The following is a 21,293-nucleotide window of genomic DNA, read 5'->3' as shown; positions in this document are numbered from 1 at the left end:
AAAGAGTAAAAAGGGTGCAATTGGTTCTTTTGAGCATTATATCGGTCCCAATAGTGTGACGGCATTTTCAATGGTTTTTGGTCCCAAAAGGGACTTAAGCGTCGATTTAGCAGAAGAAGGGTTTCTTCAGTACCGTAAAAGGGAAAAGCCATTGTTTCAAAAGGATTTGGTCTGAAAAAAGAGGAGGGGTGATTGTGGGTTGAAAGATCCTTTTGTGGATTATATTAATTCATTGTTTCCGCTGCACCATTTTTGATATCAGAGCAGAAGAAAGAGGTGTTTACAGCGAAGATGCCACCAAGGAGAGGGATTGGTCGAGGACGACCAGAACCAAATGCAATTTTGTTGGAAGAAGTGAAAAGTTTGCATGCACGAATGGAAACAATGGAGACAGCCCAAAGAAGAGCGCCTGATGATGGAGCTGAGAGTTCTTCAGAAGAATCTGCTACAGATGTGGGAGAAGTAGAAGAAGACAATGAAACTACCAAAGTCTTCAAGATGCTGGAAAAAGTTAGAAGCAAACCCAAGATTGAGATTCCCATGTATGAAGGGAGTCTGAATGCGGAGGAGCTTATGGATTGGATCAGATCCATAGATCAATACTTTGACTATGAAGAGGTTGAGGAGAATAAGAGCGTGAATTTTGCAATCACTAGATTGAAGGGTCATGCAACCATTTGGTGGGACGAGGTACAGACATCAAGAACGAGGAAAGGGAAATCTAAGATCAAGCAATGGGATAAAATGGTAAGCAAACTGAAAGCCAAGTTTTTGCCTAAAGATTATCATTTGAATCTTTTTAAGCAATTGCAAAATTTGAAACAGAAAGGAATGTCTGTTAAGGAGTATATAGAAAAATTCTATAGATTAAGTATTAGAGCAGGACATGTAGAAGATGATGTGGAACATATAGCTAGATATATAAATGGGTTAAGGGATGAGATACAAGATGAGATTAGCTTGTTAAGTCTGAAAACTGTTGAGGATACTTATCAAGCCAGTCTGAAGGTAGAGGAGAAAATCTTAAGGAAACAGAGTAAGAAACACAGAGGAAAGAGCTCAGTGAGAGGAAGAGGAACTGCCAAATCTAGATGAACACAACATTAGCATGAAGCAGGAAGTTCGAGTGGTAGATCACCACAAAGGGTGAATCTAGTAGAGTAAGATTCATGCCTAGAGGAAGAGGGTGAGGAAGAGATGTTAGGTGTTATACCTGTGGAGAGGGGGGACACATGTCATGCGATTGTCCTCATAACAAATCAACGTGCCGGAGGGGTGCAAATGTGGCTGAGGCAAAGCCAGAACCACCTCGACTTGTGGAGAAATAAGAACCCCCTGAAGAAGGTGAATCACTGCTATTTAAAAGAACTTTGCTTAGAGCAGAAAAGGAGACTGGAGAACCTACGCAAAGAAAGAATTTGTTCAGAACCACATGTAAATCAAAGGGTAAGTGCTGTAAGGTCATAATTGATAGTGGGAGTACTGACAATCTTGTGTCCACAGAGATGGTGGATAAACTTGGGTTAGCAAGGACGACACTTCCTGCACCTTACAGAGTATCTTGGTTACAGAAGGGCCATCAAGTCATTGTGACAGAGCAATGTAATGTGGAAATGCAGATCGGTACATACAAAGATGTGATCCTATGTGACATCATGCCCATGGATGTATGTCATATACTACTGGGGAGACCATGGCAATTCGACCAGAAAGCGATTCATGATGGGAGAAGGAACATGTATACCATAGAGAAGGATGGGAATAAGCACACGTTGTTGCCATTGAAGAATGATGTTGATAAAGGAACGCCTGGGAATAGTATTATGTTGATAAGTAGGAAAGAATTGTTGCAAGAGGTTGACAAAAGCGAGGAGTTGCATTTCGCTATCATAGGGAGATCCAAGGTAATATTAACCTCTACGAATTTAAACGATTTCCCTGAAGAAATTAAAGCTGTGTTAGATAGTTTTATGGATATCATCATGGATGAATTACCGAATGAATTACCACCGGTTAGAAGTGTTAGCCACCATATCGACTTAATACTAGGGGAAAGTCTACCTAATAAAGCTGCATATAGACTAACTCCTCAGGAAAATGCAGAGGTTGCAAGGCAAGTACAGAAACTGATGGACAAGGGGCTGATTAGAGAGAGTCTGAGCCTGTGTGCTGTGCCAACAGTACTTAGTCCGAAGAAGGGAGGAGAATGGCACATGTGTATAGATTCCATAGCTATCAACAAGATAACGATCAGGTAAAAGTTTCCTTTGACCAGAATGGATGATTTAATGGACTGTTTAAGTGGATCCAGGTACTTTACGAAGATAGATTTGAAAAGCGGGTATCATCTGATCAGGATTTGGGAAGGCGATGAATAGAAAACGACCTTCAAAACTGTATGAATGGTTAGTGATGCATTTTGGGCTCACTAATGCACCCAACACATTCATGAGACTAATGAACGAGGTCTTAAAGGAGTATGCAGGTAAATTTGTCATTTTTTACGTTGATGATATTTTGGTTTTTAGCAAAAGTAAAGAGGAGCATTTAGAACATTTGAAGTTGGTCCTGAGAACTCTTCAGAAGGAGAAGCTACTAATCAATTTGAAGAAGTGTAGTTTCATGAAGGAGGAGATGGTGTACTTGCGATTTGTGGTTTCCAAAGAGGGCTTGAATATGGATCCGGAGAAGGTGCAAGAAATTAGGGACTGGCCTACTCCCAGAAGCGTATTTGAGGTAAGAAGCTTCCATGGACTTGCTAGTTTTTATAGAAAGTTTATAAGAGGGTTTAGTAAAGTTTGTGCACCAATCCTTGAGACAATCAAGGAGGTCAATCAGCCATTTCAATGGATAGAAGCAGCGGATAGAAACTTTAATCTGCTGAAAAAGAAGATAACAGAAGAGCGAATCCTAGCATTGCCTAATTTTGAGAAAGTCTTTCAAGTAGAAACAGATGCAAGTGGAGTAGCAGTTGGTGCGGTATTCAGTCAAGAGCAAAGGCCAATAGCATATGTCAGCGAGAAATTGAATGATGCAAAGAAGAAATACTCTTCTTTGACAAGGAGTTTTATGCTATTGTGCAAGCATTAAAAAAGTGGAGGCATTACTTGTTGCCTAAAGAATTCATTTTGTATTCAGATAATCACGTTTTATAGTTTATTAATAACCAACCAAAGATAAATTAGAAGCATGCCAAATGGGTGGAATTTATGCAAAGTTTCACTTTTGTAATAAAGCATAAGAGTGGTAAGTCTAATAAAGTAGCAGATGCATTGAGCAGGGTAGGTTTTCTTTTGCAAGAGTTTAAAGTGGGTCTTGTAGGTTTTGAGGAAATGATAAAAATGTACAAGGATGATGAAGATTTTAGAGACATCTACACAATGGTTCAAAATCCAATAAGCCATAACAGAAGTCAGTGGATGGACTACCTCATTCAAGGAGGCCTGTTATTTAAAAGCAACAAGTTATGTATCCCTAAATTTTCCATGTGGGAGAACACCATCAAAGAAAAGCACAGTGGAGGGTTATCTGGTCATTTTGGACAAGATAAAACTTTCGCTCAGGTGAATGCGTTTTATTACTGGCCTAAAATGTAAACTGATGTTAAAAGTTTCTTGAGAAATGCAGGGTATGTCAGTATGCCAAAGGAAGGAGTCAGAATACAGAACTGTATCAGCCGTTGCCCGTACCAGATCGACTGTGGGATGTAGTTAGCATGGACTCTGTTCTAGGTTTACCAAAAACTCAGGGAGGAAACGATTCTATTTATGTCGTAGTAGATAGGTTTTCTAAAATGGCGCATTTCATTTCTTGTAGGAAAACTAGTGATGCAACACACATAGCTAATTTATTCTTTTCAGAGATTGTAAGATTGCATGGTTTACCTGTAAGTATTGTATCAGATTGAGATACTAAATTCATAGGGAATTTTTGGAGGACACTTTGGAAGAAATTGGGAACTAACCTCGGTTTTAGTTCAACATACCACCCTCAGACAGATGGACAAACTGAAGTAGTGAACCAGAGCTTAGGGAATATACTAAGGAGTTTAGTGTACCAGAATCCCAAATAGTGGGATTTGGCATTATCTCAAGCTGAGTTCGCTTACAATGATACACCAAATCGAAGCACTGGAATGAGTCCATTTCAGATTGTCTTTGGAATGCATCCGAAAGGAGTGTATGATCTTAGAGATTTGGGAAAATAGGAAGCTAGGAGTGCAAGTGCTGAAGATTTTACTGAACAGATGCAGAGATTACAGGAAGAAGTCAAAGGTAAATTGCATGAGAACAACAACAAATACAAGTAGAGAGTAGATCTGAAAAGAAGAGAAAAGGAGTTTCAAGTAGGAGATTTAGTCATGGCATATTTGAGGAAAGAGAGATTTCCTACTAAAACTTATAACAAGTTGAAAATGAAGAAGATAGGACCTTGTAAAATTAAAAAGAAATTTTCAGCCAATGCATATGAAATTCAGTTGCCAGAAGCGATTGGTATATCCCCCATTTTTAATGTTGCGGACTTATAACCATTCAGAGAAGCAGAAACAGAGTTGGAAAAGGTACCAAAAGCAGTCAAAAAGGAAGTTGAAGCTATCTTGGATCAAAGAATATCCAAGAAAACCAGAGGGCAGACATATTTCCAGTATCTAGTCAAGTGGAAGGAGCAGCCAGTGGAAGATTCCAGTTGGTTGAAAGCAGCGAAACTATAGAAATATGGAGTAAGTCCTAATAGCTTGAAGGACAAGTATTTTCTTCCCCTGGAGTTTGATGTAGGAGCATCGAGATTAGCCAACAATGTGAAAACTTGTTCACATGTTGTGGCTAAACAGGGTGAAATTCATTGACTGTTGGGTCAAAATCAGTTTTACTGAGAGGGTTGGATCTCTCAAATAATTTGTTATAATTCATTAATTGTAATAAGTTAGAGATTATCTTATTTTAGATTTAGAAATAGAGTTGTTAGCATAGATGTGCAGGAGAGCTAAGAGATAGAAGATTGTTGTTAGATCTCTCAAAAACAGAAGATTGCGGTTAGATATTGTTAGAGGAATCTTATGAATGATAAAAGAATGAAAAATATAATGAGTGAGGGGATTGGAGAGGTTTGAGTGGAGCGAGAGCTCATAGAGTAATTTTTGGAATGCATTTGTAAAAACAGAGGTCTTTCCCTTGTGTAATCTGGCCTCAGGCCTAGACTCTATATTGTTTCATTTGTAATAAAAGCAGTATTGCGTGTAAGATGTATTAATCGGATGTGGAGGTCTTATGTGTTTAATTCCCCTTTAAATTCATGCTATATCGATGCTGGTCTATGTCTTCGTGGTTTTTATATGAAATTGTTGTGTTAAAGAGTCCATCGGCGTGCGCGGTTTATCATTCTGGTGGCGGAGGCAGAAAAGCGCAAATATGCTAAGTATTAGGTTTAAACATAGGGAAATAGAGATTCCGAACCTCAGGCGGGTATAAAGTGGAGCTTTTATTACCATCAGGTCCATAGAACCCAATCACATCAGCGTTTTTCATTTTCCTTACTGAATTGTCGAGAATCAATTCCAAAGGGAAACACGTTAAAACATGGTGGATTCAAAGAATTCAGATCTTAAAATTTATGCAGTTGAGTGTTGAATTGTTATCGGGTCCGACGGACGTTATTGCATCTTTTAAGTGGAGTGGCCCAACCCTTGCGATTGCGATCACCAATTGTGTCACATCGGTGTTTCAAAGCGAAGGTGATATATATATATATATATATATATTAAGCGGCCTTTGTAAATCGCCGATAGCGATAGTAATATCGCATTGAACCAAGGGAGGTCACCGATAGTTGGGAAGCTCGCACCGCCGACCACTGATATTGTGATTGGATCCTGATCGTTCAATCGGCCAAATCCAGATCGACTACTAAAATTTAAAGAGCCGTTTTGAAAGAGTAGAAAGGGCGCAATTGGTTCTTTTGAGCGTTATATCAGTCCCAATAGTGTTAAGACCTTTTCAATGGTTTTTGGTCCTGAAAGGGATTAAAGTTGGCCTTTGTAAACCACCGATAACGATAGTAATATCGCATTGAACCAAGGGAGGTCACCGATAGTTGGGAAGCCCGCACCGATGACCACTGATATTACGATTGGATCCTGACTGTCCAATCGGCCAAATCCAGATCGACAATTAAAATTTAAAGCGCTGTTTTGAAAGAGTAGAAAAGGCGCAATTGGTTCTTTTGAGCGTTATATCATTCCCAATAGTGTTAAGACCTTTTCAATGGTTTTTGGTCCCGAAAGGGATTAAAGTGCCGATTTAGTAGAAGAAGGGTTTCTTCCTTCCCGTAAAGGGGAAAAGCCATCGTTTCAAAAGGATTTGGTCCAGAAAAAGAGGAGGGGTGATTGTGGGTTGAAAGACCCTTTTGTGGATTATATTAATTCATTGTTTCTGCTGCACTAGACAATTTTGATGGCTTTGTAAGTAACAACTTGTTGTTTCCTTTTGTTATATTTAAAGACTCTTAGTGAGACATTATGGTCATTTGGTTGTGTTTAACCTTTTGATTCTAGTCATTTGATGGCTATAATTTACATAGTTTTGGTATTCATCTGGTTTATTGGGTGGATTTGTTTTTTATTACATAATTTTGGATGCAAGAATAAAGTGTGGGTTATATTATGGCAAGTCCAAAAGGGTAAGGAAGCAAGTTCAACATTTCTCCATAAATGCGATCTCTATGATAGGTCCAAGGCTTCCCCTAAATATTTAGAAGGTCTAAAATATACCTATTCAACAAGTCTGAGAATATAACAAATTCAAGAGGTCGAATAGGACTACTCAAAGGCCGAGTAGATTTTCTACTAGATATACTCCAAGGGATAGGTATCTACTCCAATTGAAGGTTGAATTCTGGTGTATGACTTTAGGACCAAACTCTGTATTTTTCCACATGGTGAAAAATATTTGTTACATGTCTTTTTATAGGTTTGTATTTTAGCTCCTCCACATGACCGAAAGTGCGTTGTCATAGGTTTGCTTCAAGGGAAGAACCTTGTTCACAATGTAACAATGAGTCCAACAAGAAATCCACCAAGAAACAAGCAAAAATCCACCAAGAAAACTAGATCCAAACAGTGAGATGTCAATTATGAATTATTCTTCTTGTTTGTCACCAAGTTCATGAGTTATGAAAGCTGTGTTTTTTGCTTCATATATGAACCTCTTCTTCTCTTGTTCTCCTCAACTGAGTTGGATGTCCAAGAGGAGTAATTGAGTGTTCTATTTATACCAATTCAAACATTTGTGATTCGACACATTTCTTGGGACAACCAACTTATCTTTAGTGGAGGAGTTGACTTGTTCTTAAGAACCAACCTATACATTTCAAGCAAATTTTGATTCTATCATATTTGAGCTCCAATAACTATGATGCCAATGGTGAATATTTTGAACAGGCTTGGTGTGATATCAAATATATCATCCACTAGTGGTGGGCTAAACATGTTGATTTGTGATACTTGAAAGTTTAGAAGGGAAGCACATTCTTACCATTCAAGTTTTAATTCTTATTAAAGTACATATAAAAGTTAAAGATAGGACTTTTGATAAACTAAAAATGGAAAAATTCATCCTGTGATTCAAGAGGAGGAAGGCCTATTTTAATGTTTTCTAAATATAATATAACAATAAGATTTCTGCAATACTTAAAAAAATTATAATTCAACTCACAAGATAGGACTTATAGGGTTTCTCCTCACAATATCTACAAGCTAGAGATGACGAATCCATCCATTTTGAAACACATGAAGATGGGAACAATGATTACAAAAAGTGGTGAGAATCCCACTAATATGTTAATCAAGCCTCTCAAGGAAAACCAAACATATTGTAGATTTTAATCTTGATATGGCCCATTCAGCCTTTGACATCAATGAAAATTCTTCCAACACAACAAAATGTCCTTAAAACTCCTAAAGACATATGAAAATACTCTTAGAACTCATATATCTATAGAAAATTTGGATGGATTTTGTAAGTAAAACTTTATTGCTTCATTTTGTTATATTTAAAGATTCTATGTGAGACATTGTGGTCAATTTTTTTATTCTAGTCATTTGATGGCTATAATTTGCATAATTTTGGTCTTCATCTGCTTTATTGGGTGGTTTTGTTTTTTATTACATATTTTTGGATGTAGGAATAAAGTGTGGGTTATATTATGGCAAGTGAAAAAGGCTAAGGAAGAAAACTCAATAAAGATCGAGCAAGAAGAAGACAAGGTACCAAAGGTAAGAAACCTAGTGAATTGGGTAAAAACAACTCATCTTCTTCATCTTCTAATGTTCCTTTGAGAGTTGAAGTGAAGCTTGAAATACCCATGTTTGATGGACAAGTTAACATTGAAGTATTAAATAGTTAGTTGAAATAAATGGGAGTTTATTTTTCCTTTATCAAATCCAAGAAATGGAGTAGATTTTTGTTGCTTGGTTGAAGATAATTGGACATGCTCTATTGTGGTGGGAGAGCTATGTGGGTGCATTGAAGCTAGGAAAGAAGCCCATGATTACAAAATGGGAGGAATTCAAGACATTGTTGATGTTACACCTTTATCCCATATGCTATGAAGAGGAGCCACTCATGAAATGGTAGTACCTTAGGTAAGAATAGTGATAAGTGGTGCAAGAATACACTTTTGAATTCAGGAGGCAAGCCATTAGGTTGGGTATCTCTTTGAAAGCTCTAGGCACTAGCCAAGACACCTAACTATCTTCTAACATGTGTCCTTAGAAATAACTTTGTTATGCTTGGCTTGCAAAAATTGACACTAGTGATCAACTAATATCCTTCTCTTTTCCAAAGAAATGTTTGTGCTGACTATTCTATCATGCTCCTTATAATAGCAGTCTCCAGTGATTGTCAATTCAAAAAGGTAAGCTACCAAAAAATCCATAAATTATATTTCAATTAGTACTCATACAATGAAGATGACACTAGTAGTGAAGGATATGAATGCCCTAGAGGAGATGTAAAGTAAGCTCTACGAAGGGAAGCTTCACTGCAGTCAACCTCTCTTGGCACATAAGTCCTATTGATCTCATCAAGATAAGTCTTCTCTAAAAACACGTTCTCTTATTCTCTAATGGTGTAGATATTGAAGCCTTAGATCTACCGCACAATAATAAATACCATATACCATCCCATTTCTCACTGGAAATGGATTAGGAGGAGGTAGATAACGTCTTTGATAAAGATAGGCATTATGATATGATGCTTACAAACAATAAGCTTCAACAAATGGTGCATGATGAGAGTGCCCTAGATCAAATTATATATATATTTTTAATGCTTAGGCACTCGTAAGATATTTGACGTTAAGTGGAAACCATTAAATATCTGAATTTAAGCCGATAAAACAAACTGTTGAATATCCAATGTTGTACCGATAGAAAAATGTGTCGAAGCCATAACACTCCCGTCGCACAAACTTCTTATAATGTTGATTATCCAACGTGTACCTGACGGATATCCATCTCCATACTGATAGAACAAACCATCATATCTCATCAAACTAGACTAATATGGTGTCAAATATCCAAAGTCAAAGCATCATATGTTGAAACTCATTTTCATCGTCTAGGTGACTATTTGACGTTTAGCCCGTCGCATATCTAATGAATGTTATTGTTGCAAAACTGACCACAAAGCATTAGATGATTAAAGACATTTTTGGCCATCTTTGGCGTAAGAGATTCAACGTCTATCTCATTGAATATCTGACACTTAATAAAGTGTCGACTATTCGATACAATCCCATTGACGAAAATTATGACGCTAATGTGTCAAATATACGATGAAAATAAGTTGAATAATCGACGAATATACGTCAGATTTTCACCCCATGTTTACTAGTGATGCTTTTAATTACCATTTTTATTTTATTACATTTTATTTTCAAGATGCAAATACTTTAATGTAACCAAATTCACAATGGATTTTAATTCTGAGGTTGGATATTTATAAATCAAAATTATTAAAACATCACTGTAACACTTCATTAAAAAATAGTAGTGTTGTAAGATGTAATATATTATACTTCACTTTAATGCCCTTTTTTTCAACCTAGGATATTACATCTATGTTCCGCCCTTGATAATAATCTTGACATAAACACAATTACTTCTGATAGATATATATATATTCTACATATTTTTAAGGAAGGAGTTGCTACAAGATCATATAAAGATATGCTGTCACATTGAAAGAAGACTATAAAGTTCATCCTTAATGATATGCCTTTAACATATTAGGTAAATGAATAATACCATCAAGCTAGGAAAGTAACTCCTTAATGCCAAAGTAAAGTTTGTTTCCTCTATATTGCTAATACAAGTCTTATTGCTAAATTCCTTAAAATCTAGCGTAAACTTGCAAAATCATTAGTCTCTTATGCTTAAATCGCTAGATGGATTTGCATTACATATCAATCTGGTTTTTTAATTTCCAAATCTTTGTGAACCTAAGGGATAGGTAGCTAAATGAATTTGATTAATGCATTCAAAGGTAGCCATTTGTGATTCGAATATGTTTAGGACTTATTAAATTCTAGAAATTGCTTCTTTAGGATATATTCGGTGGTTATTTCATCATAGATTCGGTAGTTAATACTGCTAAGAGAGAAATTAATACTTGGTACTCATGAGCCATTTAAGGGTTTATTCATATCCTCATTACTGGTATATGTGGGTGTCACTAATTTTTTTTAAAGAAGATTCAACATGGCAAAATGAATTTATGGCAAAAGTAGTTGAATGTATAAATAAATAATGCAATCTTGATTCTTTTGACAACTGTAATAGTGTGTGAATTAAAAGGTTTAAAATTTAATCATCATGGTTGTATTCATAACCCAATGCACGAAATCGATGCAACAATAAGACTTTGAGCTCCTTTTAGGGGTTGTTATGATTGTGTTGGGTGGATTGAGTGAAGTAAATATGTTGCATGAACCTAAAAGACAAAAATTACTGGTCATTCATTTATGTGTTACATGGTTTATTCAAATATTATCGTGAGAACATGGTGGATCTATAGAGATGGAATTATATTAAAAAATTCACTAAAACCAAGGAGGTACCAAGCTCGATTGGCTTGGCTTGTACTCTGAATACAAAATACACACACATAATCTTAGTGGCTTAAAATGACAATGATGTGGCTTAAATGTTATAGCCATAACGGGGATGTCGGTGGTCATGCACACCGACTTGAGTCTTCCCTCATCATCTCCATAATCTTCGACACCCTCGGTAGTCCGTAGCACTAGCATGCCGCTGCTTTGAGGGCGTTAAGGTCGATTTCCTCACCCTTCTAATTACAACCTCCCACCATGGAACTTGAATCTAGAGTACATCAAATTTCATTATAATTTCCTTCCACCTAAGATTTTATGCTATTCATATATATATATATATATTTTGAATGGAACTCGAATTTAGAGTACATCAAATTTCATTATAATTTTCTTCAACCTAAGATTTTATACTATTCATATATATATTCTTCAACCTAAGATTTTATACTATTCATATATATATTCACTGGAACTCGAATTTAGAGTACATCAAATTTCATTATAATTTCTTTCAACCTAAGATTTTATACTATTCATATATATATTGAATAGAACTCGAATTTAAAGTACATCAAATTTCGTTATAATCTCCTCCCATCTAAGATTTATACTATTCATATATATATATATATATATATATATATATATATATATATATATATTTGAATGAGATTGGTAGATAGAGAAATTGGAATTAGATGAGGGGATGATGAGTAAGGTGGGAGGACACTAAAAACGGTGAAAAACACTTTTAGGTAAGGATTGGATTTCGGAAAAATGTAGCTAAGAAATAAATTGTGTTGTCAGTCATAAGAGAACATCATCAACTTGAACATAATCTTAGCATTGGAATTCCTCACGACACGTATTCGATTGGCACGATATTCTCATTATAGTAGTTACAACTATCTTTCTTTAAAATATGGTAATCGAACTCACTGTTCTTATTGAGTGAATGCTAATTTTAATTATTAAGACACTGTACAATAAGAGATAGTTGATCCTTGTATTAGTTACACCCAAATATCAATTCTTGTCCCTAAGAATTCATGGAGAAGTGTTCTGTGTAATTATCAATGATAATAATTTTAGATTTTGTGGCAAAGTGTTTGGTGCTAGCTCAACACATGACACTATGAGAAGGCTAGAGATCAATCTTTATCTTGTAAAATCCTTTGGGATTTTGTTTTCCATTACTTCGTGGGAACTAAAGATCACGATGGATTCTAGGCACTACTAGTCAAATAATGAATTGAATTCAAAAATAATTTAGCATAGTTATTAATTCCAAAATATCATAGGATAACGCAACTAATCAAATAATGATTTGAATTCAAAAATAATATATTTTGGTCATTAATTACAAGATCTCATAGGATATGCCTTCTCATGGTAATCTAACCATCACACTTGTTGATGGAGTATATTGGATACTCATCCATAACATGATGAATCACAACACCTGTTAATGAGTGGATATACTATTAGATGTTACTTTATATCATAGAAGGAGAGTTAAGTTAGAAAATTTAATTAGTGAGGACATTTGGGCCAACAAAGACCACAAAATCGGTAACTAAAACCGTCATCTAATAATTTGACTCATTTTGAGTGGATTTATCAAATTGTTGAACCTAGTGATCGAATAAAGTTGAGTTTACATGTGTATCCATACTAATTCCCCATGATATTGTATGATATCAATATAATGGGAATTAATATCCAACCCTTTTATAAACTTAAGGAAGCAACAGGTGCACTTAGACTTCTCCACCATAGGACATTTACCAAAAGAACATCCCTTTTGGGCCTCTTGTTCATCTATGGGATGGAGAGATCAATTATTCAATTACAATGTATAATTATATATGAAAGACAATCCTACATAATTTGCATTTATTAAAAAGGTAGATTTGTCCCATATATATGATTAAAGGTCCTTACTACTTGAACCTACGTTTTTTATATTTAGGTTTTATCCTTCAATAGGGCTCTCTTTTTGGTGTAACCAATGATCAATTTTATGATCCATTTGATTAACTATGTAGGTCACCACTTCCAAGTATTAACTGGTCAAAAGGAGGAAGGACACTTTTCATGAGTTATTTCTATCACTTACTTCCACTTCAGTTAGAGAAGATACGTAACACTATTTTATAGACAAACTTGAATTCCCATTTTCCATACTGGATCAATCTCTGTGTAGATTCATGTAAGATGAACACATTCTTCCTAAAGCATTGATCGATTTCTAAACAACACCATACATATAGTGGTCCAAATCCGCTTGGAGGTGAAATTTGAGTAAAAGCACTCAGTTGGAAATTGACCCGTTATAGAAAATGCACTAATATTTTGTTGCTCCGTTATTCTATATCCAAAATCCCTACCCCCCTATTTATGTCATGTCATGGGAGAGGATATCCTTATATAAAAGGAAAGTCTAATATCCTTGACCGGGGTAGAAGGATCCCATATATTAGGAATATATAAATTCATGTTGGTCAATTTCTACGGTATGTGTCTCATCCAATAGTATTAGGTAGTTGTAGACGAAAAGTTATTTTTCTTTTTCTTTAATAGGAATTTAAACTCCATGGAAGGGATAATTAAGTAATTCTCAATGCCCTGAGTTGAATGCATCCATGCTTTATCTCACCATTGATTCTAGTATCTATGGCGATGTTTCATGAACAAGGCGATTTGAAAAGAGGAATAGGAGTTTTTATCCTCTAAAGACTGGATTGCACTCTAATATTGATAGTTTTAGGGTGATTGTAACTAGGGATTGATCTAAAATCACCCCTAGGTGACCTTAGGAATTTAATGAAGGTATTACAGACTCATGTGCTGTTGATATGCTTATGTTATTTTAAGAAAAAGATCGATAAGATTGTGAAATACACAAGCAATGGAATACAGTAAGAGAAACACAACAAGCAAAATGAAAAACACAACAATTTAATAAGGAGTTCACCCAATCCTCTTGGGCTACGTCTCTTGGTCTAGCTTCCAATGGTGGCCTTCTTTTATTGTGTCTTTAAGTAGAGGTTTTACAATGAGGAGCTCAATTTGAGTCTCCTGAAACAAATTATGCTTAGTAGGGTGGTTCTTGGATTCCCCAAGCCATTAGAGTGCACATACTCCCCCTTACAAAGTCTCTACCTCAACTGTTCTTTAATGGGATGAGTCCAATTTGGTACTCAGTTCTCGATAGATATCCTCACAGGGATTGCTTGAACCTCTCAACCCTGGTTCTGTTTGCTCGATGTTGCCTTACCTCTGCAGGTCAGCTCGACTGCTCTGTTCTCTACTTCTTGCTTCACTCTCTGTTCTGTCTCCTCTATCTCACTGTCTCCTTATCTCTGTTCTCTGTCTGTTCGTGGTTTAAAGCCAATCCGTCCCTTGACTATTCGCTTCCTCTTCCATCTCTTCGGTTCACCTACCTCTGTCCACTTGGAATTTCGTGCTTCTGCGTCGTTGCCGTTATGTAACGTTCCACAGAGAGGTGGCCAGTTGTCGTCTCACGAACTGAGCGCCATCTCTTCCTCGAACGACTGTTATTTCAGTTATCTTGTGAAATGATTCATCTGCCAGGACAGCGGTAAAATCGGACTTCAAACCTTTATGCATCGTAGCTTATTTCTTCTGCCAAATTTGGTCTCCGAACGGGTGCAATCTCCGCTGTTAGATTTGGGGCCTCCAGATCCTATGGTTATCGATCTTATCGCATGGGTGACTTGCCAGAACGTTAGCCCGCGATGAGAGCGGTTTTCTCTCTCATCCGCCGGACACGCGTCATCCAACATATGGAATCGCCAGGTCTTCGGCCAAACCCGCTTACCGCTCGAAAGGCCTCTGATATTCCGTCGGTTTTGGAGTGCTAGATCCGATTGTCATTTTAGCACTTTTCCCATGGTTTCTTGGTTTCCCTTTTGACCGAGCGCTCGGGGATTTTCCTTCTCGAGGGGTTTTTCCTAGCGATGCGCGATTTACGCTAATTGCGCATTAGAAATGGCCTCTGTTTTCCAATCTAGACTCTCTATTTTCCTGTTTGCACCACTGCGCGGTGTCCATGGGCCAATGGTCAACACGCTTTGACTGAGGTCCTCCTCGTTCTGTGCTGGCTAGAAACTACCACTATCCAGAGGTCCTTCCTGATAGCTCTTTGTTTACAAGATTTTGAAGTCTGTCATGATTTGAAACAGTCATAGAACTCTGATAATTTTCAAGGATCCAATTCGGATCACGACCTTCCCACTAAAAAAGCTTTTGGACCACCAAAAGTTGGTTTTCAAGCATCGACTAAGTGAGGGTACAACTTTCTCACATGTCCAATCTCTATCCATTTTGCACTGCTCGGCTTTGGACCCTTGAGCCCAACTTCGAGGTACTCAACATCTCCCCTACGCGTCGTTCTCACCTTCTTGTCCAGAATTGTGTCTTCTTGCAATTCATTGAGATATTTAGGTAACATGTCATCAATAGAAGGCAATTGACTCTGCTCTTTGGGATCCTAAATTAGTGAAGGTTCAAACAATCTCAAGCTATCTGCATTTGCGACTGAATAGATGTGCATGTAAACTGGTAGATCAAGGCGAAAAGCATTCTCACCAATTTTCTCAAGTATCTTGAAAGGTCCATACCTAATAGGATTTAGCTTTTTACCTTCACCTTGCATCCTGTCCTTGCTGATATACAGCCAGACTTGATCACCAACCTGGAAACTATGCTCCATCCGATGCTTGTCATGCCTTGCCTTGTATTTGGCCTGACTCTTTTCCAGCTGTTCTTTTACTGCCTGGTGGATCTCTTGGATTTGTTCAATGAACCTAGTTGCCCTGTCCACATCGTTGTGCCCCTCAACTGTTGTGTCCTTTCCAAAGACAAAATCCAAGGGCGACCTGGGTGTAGAACCAAAACAAGTCTCAAAAGGAGATCTCTGTGTAGAAGAATGTTTGGCTCGGTAGTAAGCATGCTCTACATAACACCAATGTTCATCCCAAAGCTTAGGATGTTTGCTGCAATAACCCCTGAGCAACTGGATCACTGTCCTGTTGACTACTTTTGTCTAGCCATTGGTTTGTGGATGAAAAGCTGTGCTTTTCTTCAGTTTGGTGTCCATCAGTTCTCACAGACTTGACCAAAAATTTCCCACAAATCGGGTGTCTCGATCAGATATAATGGAAGTGGGTAATCCAAAATGAACCCATACATGTTGAAAGAACAGTTTTGCAGTCTTTTCAACTGTAATCTATTTATTACAAGGTATCAAAATACACATTTTGCTGAACATATCCACAAAAACATACAGATAATCATGACCTTTCCTAGATTTACACAGTCCTCCGAAAAAATCCATAGAAACACTTTCCCAAGGATGAGAAGGAACTGGTAATGGAGTGTACACGCTTAGTTTTCTGTTGCTGGGCTTAGTTTTAGCACATATAGTACACCCTCTTGCATATCTAGAAACTGTCTCGTTTATTTTCGGCCAATAACAAAATCTTTGCAGCTGTGAAACTATTTTACTTACCCCAAAGTGACCTGATATTAGAGAAGTGTGTGCTTCTCGAATTATCTTTACTCTTTCAGTTTGTGGAATGCATAACTTCCCACAATGATATAGGAGTCAATCCTTTACATGATAATCCAATTCTTCTACTCGTTTGCCTTGACTTAAAGTTGCATATACATCTTTAAAGTCTATATCTTGAGCATATTGTTCAATGTAGCTCCCATGTAACACAAAATTATGTTTAATTATAGTAGATACTATAATGGGTCTAGATAACATATCTGCAACTTTATTTTGTATGCCGTTTTTGTATATGATGACTAAATGAAACTGTTGTAGAAAACCCATCCATCTATAGTGTCTTGATAGCTGGAACTTAGTTTGGGAGTGTAGATATTGAAGTGGTTGATGATCAATATGTATTATTGTCTCTTTGACCATTAAGTAATGTTTCCATTTTTTCACACTCTGTACTAGTGCATACAATTCTTTATCATATGTGGGATAGTTAACTACTGCAGAATTAAATGTCTCAGAATGATAAAATATGGGTTTACTATGCTGTGTCAACACTGCTCCCATGGCATAATCACTGGAATCCGTTTGGATCTCAAACGGTCTTTGAAGATCAGACAATACTAGTATTGGTGTTGTACTAATCTTTTCTTTCGAGGTGTCGAAGGCTTTCTGCTGTTTGCCTCCCCACTAAAACACCTTGTTCAATCCAATTAAAGCGTGTAAGGGAGCTGCTATTAAGGAAAAGTTAGAAATGAACTTTCTCTAATATTGTGCTGCTCCTATGAAGCTCCTAACTTCTGTAGCAGAGTTGGGTTTAGGCTAGTTTACAATGACTGCCACCTTAGAGGGATCTATCTTCAATTCACCACCCCCTACTATATGTCCCAAATAGTTCAAAGATGTTTTTCCAAATTTACATTTTGAGAGTTTAGCATAAATGTTTTCTCTTTCCAAAAGATCTAGTGTCTGTTTAGCATGCTTTAAGTGTTCTTCCCATGTTTTGCTAAATATCAGAATGTCATCCAGATACACAATAAAAAAATCATCAAGAAAAAGTCTGAGTACATCATTCATTATTCTCATGAAAGTAGCAGGAGCATTAGTTAAGCCAAAAGGCATAACCAGCCACTCATACAATCCCTACTTTGTCTTGAAAGCAGTCTTCCATGCATCTTGTTCTGCAACTCTGACCTGATGATATCCACTATGCAAGTCTAACTTGGAAAAATAAACAGCTTCTTTCAGTTGATCTAATAGATAATCTATGCGAGGAAGGGGATAACGATTTTTGATTGTTATTTTATTCAGTGCTCGGTAATCAATGCATATTCTCCACGAGCCATCTTTCTTTCTCACCAAAATGATTGGAGATCCAGATGGTTATGTGCTAGGTCTGATGAACCCCTTCTCGAGCAACTCCTGCACCTGCTTCTTGATTTCTGCATTCTCTAAAGCGGACAACATGTACATTCCAATGTTAGGCAATGGAACATCTTGCTGCAAAATAATATCATGCACTATTTCCTTTTTGGGTGGCAGACCTTTAGGTTCTTGAAACAAGATATCATACTCTGAAACAACTTTTTCTAAATCAACTTGCTATTTAGCATCATAGCCCTCAGATACATTGGTTTTATCAGGTTTCTTTTCCTTTACAACCATGAGTAAAAATTGTTTGCATGAATTTATCATTCATTTCATCTGCCCTGAGTTTATGAGAGTGTAATTATTCTTGAGCTTATGATCTTTTACAAAGTATTCGATTCCATCTTTAACGAGTAGATACTTGTTCTCAGCTCTATAGAAAATAACTTTTCTCTCATACAAGTAAGGACTTCCTAAAACAATTCCACATATATCCAAAGGAATTATGTCTAACTCAACCTCATCTACAAATGTTGACCCAAAAGAAAACTTGAGTTTGCATTGTCTAGTCACTTGTAGTTGTGCTTTATCATTTAACCATCTTAATGGGTATGGTTTTTTGTGAGGTGTAGTCAATGATCCCAACTTCTTTACAATTGCTTCAGAAATTAAATTTACTTGTGATCCACTATCAAACAAAGTATCAATCTTTTGATGTTTGGAAATAACTCGAATATGGAAAAGCTCATGTCTTTTTCTCTCATTTTCTTCATCAATAGTAGATTGTGTAAAATTACTAGTAGATGTTTCAGAATTCTTACCTTTTATACCTGTGGTTGTAATGGTTGTTTCATCTCCTGAGTCTGACCCCAAATCTTTCTGAATAGCTGCAGCATTCTTCTTCTTCTTGCCCTCGAACTCCCTAGGTCTCTGCTCCAGATGCAGAATCCAACAGTGCTCATCATCATGCCCATCCTTTTACAGTGAGTACATGAAGACTTGCTTTTCTGTGCAGTGTTGGCCTTCCTTGCTTTCCATTTCTATTGTATTTTCTCCTTATTCTTGCTTGCAATGGGTTGGGATGATCCCCCAACTTTTGGACTTCCATTCTTTCCTCTAGGTTCTAAATGCGTAGCTTGAACAAATACCTCATCTATACTAGTGGGATTAAACATGAGGATAGTGTGCCTCATGTAGCTGTGTAGACCACCGATGTACTTCAACAGAGTCTCAGGTGAGTCTAATGACATTCCTAGAATCAATGCTCTCTTCCTAAATTCTTGGGTGTAACCTTGTACACTTTTCCCTTTCAACTGTTGAAGAGTTTGCCAGCTCTTCATGGCTTGCTGCATGTAGGTCAGTGGATAGAACTTCTTTTTGATTGCAGAAACAAATTCACTCCAGACAGCAATAGTCTTACCATCTCTTCATGTCAGCTTGGGTCCTGCCTTCCCACCAAATCAAGGCAGTGCCTCCAAGGCGTAGGTTGGTCAACTGAATCTTGCTCTTGTCCGAATCAATACTTTACACTCTGCAATAAACATCAATTTGTCTAATCCAATTGTCTAGCTTTTCTGCATTCAACTCTCCATCATATATTGGTAAATCAAATTTAACATCTAGTTTAATCAAATATGTCTTCTTTTTATGTTGAGGGATATTAGGAGGTGTGAGAAAGCTTTTTTCTTTCCCTTTTCCTTTTGAGTGGTCATGGAGGAGAGACTCTTCTTCTCCTTTATCTTTTTTGGAGCCTGATGAGTCTTCATCTTTATGTTTTCTAAAATCCTTATACATTTCCTCTACCATGGAACTTATGGCTAGGAAACTATCTATAAATTGAGGGTCTGGACCCATAGCACCTTCCTTAGACATTGTCTTCTTAGGATAGACTCTCTCAATTTCAGGATTAGTTTCAACCAAGTCTCCTTTTCCTAATTTGAGCTTTGATCTAGTTAGCATTCAACAGCTAAATCCAGCACAAGCTTGTCTAACTTTAACAACCTAAAGCTTTAATACCACTTGATCTGAAATCACCCCTAAGTGAATTCAGGAATTTAATGAAGGTATTACAGACTCATGTGCTGATGATATGCCTATGTTATTTTAAGCAACAGATCGATAAGATTGTGAAATATACAGGTAATGGAATACAGTAAGAGAAACACAACAAGCAAAATGCAAAACACAACAATTTATAAGAAGTTCACCCAATCCTCCTGGGCTACGTCTCTTGGTCCAACTTTCAGTGGTGGCCTTCTTTTATTATGTCTTTAAGCAGAGTTTTTACAATGAGGAGCTCAATTTGAGTCTCCTGAAACAGATGATGCTTCGTAGGGTGGTTCTTGGATTCCCCAAGCCACAAGAGTGCACAGACTCCCCCTCATTAAGTTTCAACCTCAACTGGTATTTAATGGGATGAGTCCAATTTGGTACTCAGTTCCTGATAGATATCCTCAGAGGGATTGCTTGAACCTCTCAAGCCTAGTTTTGTCTGCTCGATGCTGCCTTAGCTCTACAGCTCAGCTCGACTGCTCTATTCTCTGCTTCTTGCTTCACTCTCTATTCTGTGTCCTCTATTTCATTGTTTCCTTGTTTTTGTTCTCTGTCTATTCGTGGCTTAAAGCAAATCCGTCTTTAGACTGTTCACTTCCTCTTTTGTCTCTTCGGTTCACCTGCTTCTGTTCGCTTGGAATTCCTTGCTTCTACGTCATCGCCACTGTGCAACGTTCCACAGGGAGGTGGCCACTTGTTCTCTCACGAACTAAGTGCTAGATATTCCTCGAACGATCATCATTTTGGTTATCTTGTGAAATGATTCATCTACCAGGTCAACGGTCAAATCGGACTCCAAACCTTTATGCGTCGTAGCTTATTTCTTCCGCCAAATCCAGTCTCCCATTGGGTGCAATCTCTGCTGTTAGATCTGGGGCCTCTAGATCCTACGGTTATTGCTCTTATCGCATGGGTGACTTGCTCGAATGTTAGCCCGCTATGAGAATGGTTTTCTCTCTATCCGCCGGACACACGTCATCCAACGTATGGAATCGCTAGGTCTTCAGCTAAACCCGCTTACTGCCCGAAACGCCTCCGATATTCTGCCAGTTTTGGAGCACGGGACCCGCCTGTCGTTTTAGAACTTTTCCCATGGTTTCTTGGTTTCCCTTGTGACCGAGCGCTTGAGGTTTTTCCTTCTCGAGGGGTTTTGCCTAGTGATGCACTTTGTGCTAATCGCACATCAGAAATGGCCTCTGTTTTCCGATCCGGACTCCCTATTTGCCAG

The 21,293-nt window shown here is 37.4% G+C and overlaps 1 protein-coding gene across 1 annotated transcript in view; it reads left to right on the top strand.

Annotated features, from left to right (window-relative positions):
- The first annotated feature begins 291 nt into the window (after window positions 1-291).
- Window positions 292-21,293, top strand: part of LOC149262785 (uncharacterized) — a 66,874-nt gene continuing 45,872 nt past the window's right edge. Inside the window, exons 1-5 of the mRNA XM_089382055.1 lie at window positions 292-510; window positions 826-1,036; window positions 1,504-2,254; window positions 2,529-2,736; window positions 2,827-2,979. Of these exons, the coding sequence (XP_089238181.1) occupies window positions 292-510; window positions 826-1,036; window positions 1,504-2,254; window positions 2,529-2,736; window positions 2,827-2,979 (1,542 nt within the window). The remainder of the gene's footprint in view (window positions 511-825; window positions 1,037-1,503; window positions 2,255-2,528; window positions 2,737-2,826; window positions 2,980-21,293) is intronic.

This window comes from Pinus tabuliformis, chromosome 6 (assembly GCF_031772625.1).
Source record: "Pinus tabuliformis cultivar Carrire ecotype Pingquan chromosome 6, CPIR1, whole genome shotgun sequence".
In the NCBI taxonomy this organism is placed as follows: Eukaryota; Viridiplantae; Streptophyta; class Pinopsida; order Pinales; family Pinaceae; genus Pinus; species Pinus tabuliformis.
This window is presented reverse-complemented; position numbering and strand designations above follow the sequence as displayed.